The sequence below is a fragment of the Cyprinodon variegatus genome, unplaced genomic scaffold (genome assembly GCF_000732505.1).
Source record: "Cyprinodon variegatus isolate N-32 unplaced genomic scaffold, C_variegatus-1.0 Scaffold9, whole genome shotgun sequence".
NCBI lineage: Eukaryota > Metazoa > Chordata > Actinopteri > Cyprinodontiformes > Cyprinodontidae > Cyprinodon > Cyprinodon variegatus.
In genome coordinates, this window is record NW_015150462.1 from 1,055,138 (window position 1) to 1,061,530 (window position 6,393).

At 40.3% G+C, this 6,393-nt stretch overlaps 1 protein-coding gene across 2 annotated transcripts in view; it reads left to right on the plus strand.

The window, feature by feature from the left end:
• LOC107087106 (xin actin-binding repeat-containing protein 2-like) overlaps positions 1–6,393 on the plus strand; it is a 114,195-nt gene that overhangs the window by 86,947 nt on the left and 20,855 nt on the right. For both annotated transcript variants that reach the window (XM_015378480.1, XM_015378491.1), the window contains one exon: positions 4,462–4,599. In XM_015378480.1, coding sequence (XP_015233966.1) covers positions 4,462–4,599 — 138 coding nt within the window. The remainder of the gene's footprint in view (positions 1–4,461; positions 4,600–6,393) is intronic.

Sequence of the window (6,393 nt, forward strand, 5' to 3'; positions counted from 1 at the left end):
GGAGAGTCTCCAGACTGATCAGCGAGTGAAACCTTGAAAGCTCGCGAGATCAGGATGGTCTCACGAGGCTAAAACCGACCTGTAGGAGAGAGAAATCTGGCTGTGTGGCCATCAAACTGCTATCAGTAGAAGGGTTGGTTTATATGTGGGGTTTTGGTTTTCAATGTATTTTATAGAAGGGGACTGATCCAAATAGAGATCTGAAATACAATCAATCAAAATAGGATTTTCTTTATAGTAAGAATCGGTTCTATGTGTCATCTTTATCTGTTCTGGGGGCTTCTGTCTCCATAGTTAGGGCAAAATACATGAAACTGCGATGCGTGAGCCTGGCCAAAGACCAGTTTAGGTTCCCAGCTCTGCTGGGCGCCGTGTAGTCATGAGTCAGCCATGAGACTTTCTGTTCTGATATCTGAAACCTGCTCTAATCTGGGTCATAAAACATGATAATGAAAGACCAAATTCCCAGCTTTGCAACGGCCTAGTCTAAGTCCGGACATCAGCCTGGTTATAATGCCATGTACAGAGGTTTGTCAGTTGAAAACGACTAATTGCTAAAAAAAAAAAATAAACAATGTAGAAATTCCTTCACAATGGTTTATGTTTAGTAGATGTCTTTTCAGACAAAGTTAAGTCTGAAATATGCTTTTTCAAGATTCTGGCATCTAGTTAAAAAATGACCGACTCTAAAGGCAGTTTTAGCCACGGTATACCAGTATCACCTCACGGTGCCTCCTTAAGTGACTCACTGCTTTTTATAAATAGCTGTTGTGCAAAAAGATCTTTTAAATAGCAGCCATAAATCCAGTGCATCTTAAAATACAAACTTAGCCAACAAGCCCCACCCTTCAAAGCATCTTCTAGAAGGACTGACTGATGAACCCCCGATGACTTCTGTCAGTGTAGCAGTGCTGAAAACTCCACAGCCGAAGCCGAATGTTGATGTTTGTAACCTATATGTGTAAAAAAAAAAACAGGAGGGGTCAGACAGAATGAGTATGAGTTCATGGTTTGTACTGAAAACAGCTGAGTCTAAGCTAAGGGTGTGCAAAATAATCGTCATGACGATGCATCACGATTCTAATTTATGTGATCTACTGCATCTATTCTTGAAGGCAAGAATCGATTATATATATATAAAAAAATGAACAAATAAAATACATTAATGGTTGGCGCACATCAGCCAAACCAAGTGGAATACAACTTCCAGTCCAGCAGATGTCGCTGCGGATGTGTTGATGTCCGCTGCCTTGTGTCACAAGCATTTCCGAGTCATTCGTACACAAAATATGGAGGAGACTGAGAAAATTTGTGAATCGTGATTCGAATCAAATCATGAGTTCTTTGCCAATACCCACCCCTAGTCTAAGCTAGGCTTCATTGCAATGTGTCGTGATGGACACCGTGGTTTATTATTCCATCCTAATGAATCTGCATTTCTGTCAACATAATGAGTAGAAAAAAGGTTGGATTATTTAACCTATTTTTATAATTTACCATTCATGTTTCAGGGCTTTTAAAGCGGCTTTCAATTAAGTAGCTATTCTATGCTAATCTCAGTTTTTTTGCCCACTTCTTAATTAAAATAAAGAGTCAAAATTTTGTTTCTCTTTCATCAGATTCAGACATTTATCCAAATTTGGTTGAAATACATTTAAAACTGTATAATTTGGGTCAAACGTTTTTGGGGATCTTCCTACAATCTTCCCAAAATCCTTTGCTGGAATTCTGGCCCATTTGGCAGGAAAATTTATCACAATTGCAATAAAATAAAAATTTGAAAAATCTCATCTTCAAAATTCAAAATACTGCCTCCTAAAGGCGGTCCTAAAGTGGGTTTGCTGCTTTTATGAAATAGATAAGAGTTGCAGCTTAGACGCAGATCCATGCATGCAAGCTAGGAGAAAGCATTTTTCCACTAAAGAGTAAAGTCCTGCAGGGCATGCAGGTGGAGCATGGTTAGCGCGCACAACCCATGTACAGAGTCCTTAACGCGGCCGACCCAGGTTCGCATCCGTCTTGTGTTCCTTTGCCCCATGGCGCCCCCCCCCCCCCCAAAACCCCCTTCCCGCCAACCCAACTTTGAAAAAAACAACAAACAAAGCCGGAAAAAACCAAAAAAAAAAAGGACTCTTCCATAATAAGAAGAAATTGAAAGTGTTTGCTGCTTTGCTTTTATTTTAGACAGGACTAATTTTAGCTCAGTAAGCTATTCTCTGACTCAAAAACATTCGGATTAAAAGCAAAACCTGCTCAGTTTCTTGCTTGAATTAGGCTTCAACTTGCAAAACTTTAGGCTGCAAACTTTATGACGGGAGTGCTCAAGTCCAGCCCTCAAGAGCTACAATCCTGCAACTTTTTGATGCGCCCCATTTTTATCACCCCTGAATCAGATGAGTGGCTCGTTACCATGCCTCTGTTGGGCTGAATGAGGGGATTGAGCCTTTTGATTCAGGTGTGTTAGAGAAGAGATGCATCTAAGGCTACGATCACACTGCAGGCCTTGATGCTCAATTCCCAATTTTTTCTTTTTTATCCGATTTTTTTGCGTTGCCGTTCACATTTCCAAATACATGCAACTTGTATGTGATCTCCTGTGTGAACTGCATTCATACAACCTAAGTGTCCCGCATGCACAGTACAGGACACAATAACGTCACAAGCAAGCGTGCGAAAGTAAACATAGATGGTAGAATATCTAGAGATCTTTTCCAACCTTAAAAACAAAATCTTTACAAGATGATTAAACATAAATACGGCACTCTGCATCATCTGCACCATGGTTGTTGTTTTTCTTGCCACTTCTGCGTAGCAAGAAGCAAAATATTGAGGTTTGTCGGGTATTAATGGCGTTCAGTTCGGATGAATGCGACCTGGCCGTTCAGACACAGGTCGCATTTGAAAAGATCAGATTCGTATCGGATTCAGGACCACATAACCAAATGGCCAGGGTTGCATTGGAAAAAATAGGATCTGTGTTGTTCAGACTGCCATGAAAAGATCAGATACAGGTCGCATATGGGCAAAAAAATCAGATTTGGGTCACTTCAGGCTGCGGTGTGAACGTAGCCTAAGAGTCACAGGATGGTAGCTCTTGAGGACTGGATTTGAGCCCCCCTGCTTTAGGGTATCATTGTTGGCTGTGGTCACTGCCGAAGATAATCAAAATAAAGCCACATTTTAGTTAATTGAAACCGTAATTAAGATTTTTTTGGCAAAAGCACACAGACCTAATCCCTCTTGACAGTTTGGGTGTAAACGGGGGAGGTTTATAGGGCGCCTTGCTCACACATACCTTTACAGCTTTGCCCACAAAAGCTTCCTGGGACTAATTTTGGGGCTTTGTTCGCATGTCCTCCAGAAATCATTGGAAAAAGGGCCACTTTTAGACACACTATGGCTGAAATCCAGAACATGGCATTAATCTCCTCTGAGATACTTTTTCCCTTCACTAGTGAAACATCAATAATGTGACACCCTGCTCTAAAACGTCCTACTCTGCCTTAATGCACAAATAAAAAAAAAGGTTTATTTCCTTGTATAAAAGGAGATATATTCATATAGAGCTAAGGCGTTTCATATAAAGTCTCATATGTATTCCACTTTCCTTGCAGCAAAAGCAGAAGCCTTCACATACATCTTTTATCAGGGCTGTAATTGACTGTACCAAAAGGAGATTATTGTATCAAATAGAGTGCATTATTGCCCACGTCTCACAGGGAAAGGATTGCTTCCTCCATACCAAAGCCAACTTCAATTCTTCAACATATTTCCTGGCTGCGAGGCCCAACTCCACATGCTCTATAATATGAACTAAAAAGAGCGGTTTGGGAGCATTTTATGGCTGTAAAAGGAATGATGCATGTGGATAAAGTGCTTCTATTGTTAATTTTAGTTTGAGTTTGTTGCATCAGGTTTTTCGTAATGTCTATCTAGATATCGATCTAGGTAATTGTGAATTAAGTGATTGTTTTATAACATAGCCTCTTTTTAAATGAGAACCATCAATAGTGCTGTGAAAAACTAATTACCCCGCAGTGATCTAAAGCAGACCTGAAGGTCCTGCTCTGAATGGCTGAAATAACTGAGACGTTGGGGGTTGGTTTAGGTAAAATCAAAACTAAAATTCCACGACATGCTTCTTTCAATGATGAAAGTAATTGTCCTTCAATAAGAGTGGGACAAATTCTTCAAAAATAATAGGAAAAAAACACATTTCTACTTATTACAATGCTTAATTGCGTCTATTAAAAGTTGCACAACCAGATTTTCGGTATAGAGGGAACTATTCTTTCGTTTTTTGTTTTTGGAACTGGTTTTATTCATTTATTCAGGCTATCCTGGTTTGTTGTTGATATTAAACCTAATTTTGAAACTACCCCTGCTTTTTTAAATAAAACTAAGGCTGTTGGGTTTCAAACTGTTTTGGGGTTAATTCCTGGTCTGTGTTTTTGCTGACAGGTGATGGATGAGGCTGAGGCCTGCTCCCTGCCTGGTGGTCTGGCCACTGTGAAGAGGCAGTTTGAAAGCCAGGAGTTCACCTCTTCTTCCTCCCAATCGACTGCCACCCAGGTTCATGTTCAGAGGAGATCGGTCCAGGTGAGATATACCGTGTGTGTTTATCAGGACTTCTTTATCTTCCTTTGAAGCCATTCTTAATTAAAGTGGAAGAGTACTTGGACTGACTAAGGTATTAAACACATATCTTAGCTTTCTACCAATCAGTTTTGAATATTTTCAAACTCTTCTTATGGAATTTTGCACCCAAATTGTATTTACCTTATTATCCGGACTATAGAACGCACCACACTATAGAAAAGAAAATCTCTTTATTGTCCCAGAATGGGGGGAAATTCTGGTGTTTACAGCAGCAAAAAGATTATAGAAAAAATTGTCACTCAAATCTGATCCTTAAAAATATATATAAGAATAACATACTAGTGAAGAGTTAAAAATACTGCACTGTAAAGTGTTTTAACAATATAAAACTGTCCACCTGGAGAATAAATAACCAATATCCAGCTATGGACATTTTTACTGTAATGGATATTTGAAAATAGCAGCGACATAAGAGATGTGCAAAATGAAAGCAGCAGGTTATTTAACTGATTAAGGATGAAATTGTAAAAAATCAACATGAATGTAACAACTTGTTGAGGTTGTTGGGAGGAGTGATGGTTATACAGTCTTCCAGCTGCTGGGAGGAAGGATCTGTGATAACACTCCCTGGTGCATTTAAGGTGCAGCAGGCTGTCACTGAAGGAGCTCTCCAGTTCTGAAACAGCTTCATGCATGGGGAGGGAAACATTATCCAACAGAAATGTTAATTTAGTTAGGATCCTTTTGTTTCCCACCTCCTGCACCGAGTCCAGAGGTCATCCAATCCCAGAACTTGTCTTTCTCATCAGCTAATCCAGCCGCTTTCTCTCAGCAACAGATAAGCCACTGCTGCAACAGACAGCTCCATAGAAGATGGCTGATGCCACAACAGAGTCATAAAGCCTCAGTGTTGTGAGTCCAGTCCAGCTTGTTATTCAGATGAACACCAAGACAAGTTATGTCTGTTTTCTAGCTTCAGCTCCTGCCGAAACTTGATAAACGGCTGGTCATCACCAAGAACGACGCTAGGCACAACTCAAATCCTTTTCCATTGTGTTTTTATTTGGGATCTAGGTTTGGGATTTCGGTTTTCAAACAAATTGACAAACAGAAATGTATTAGTTCAAAACAAACAATTTTAAATCAAACATTTTCACTGTGGCTCACCCATAAGCACAATACAAACTGAATATTACCAGGCCACAAGCCATGCTACAGTATCTTCTCACTCAGCTTCTATCTTTTAATAAAGTTGTGTATCTGGTGATTAGATAATGAGCTGAAACCTGCTTGGCTGGGAGCCAGTCTCTTCCTTTGTCTGCCAAAACTGCCACACAGGGGTGTGCAGGTGTTTCAATCACAGGAAGTCCCAACCCCCCAACACAAGCTCACTCCTCTTTTCGCCTACCCTTCTTCTTTTTTTGACACAACAGTACTTATCAGAGTCCACTATCTCAAAGTCTGTTCCCTGGATTTTCACCGGTGTCAGAGGGCTGGATCTGCTTCTGCGAACTCCTTGGTTTTCCCTGCATTAATCAGAAGGTTTATTTACCGTACATATTAGCTGCATTGGGCTATAAGCCACTGATGTCTACTGAACTGTCTTCCATGTTAGTTTGTTTGCTTACAGCAGTTAGAGCTTCTACTGGAAGATGGGGCTTAACCCCTAGAACCCTACGGACCCACCGGTGGGTCCAGCTGCTACGTGACCTCGTAATTTTAACAAACCCCCAGTATTGATGTAAAAAAACACATTTGGCACAGTTTGGTGACATTTATGGATAAATGTGCCAA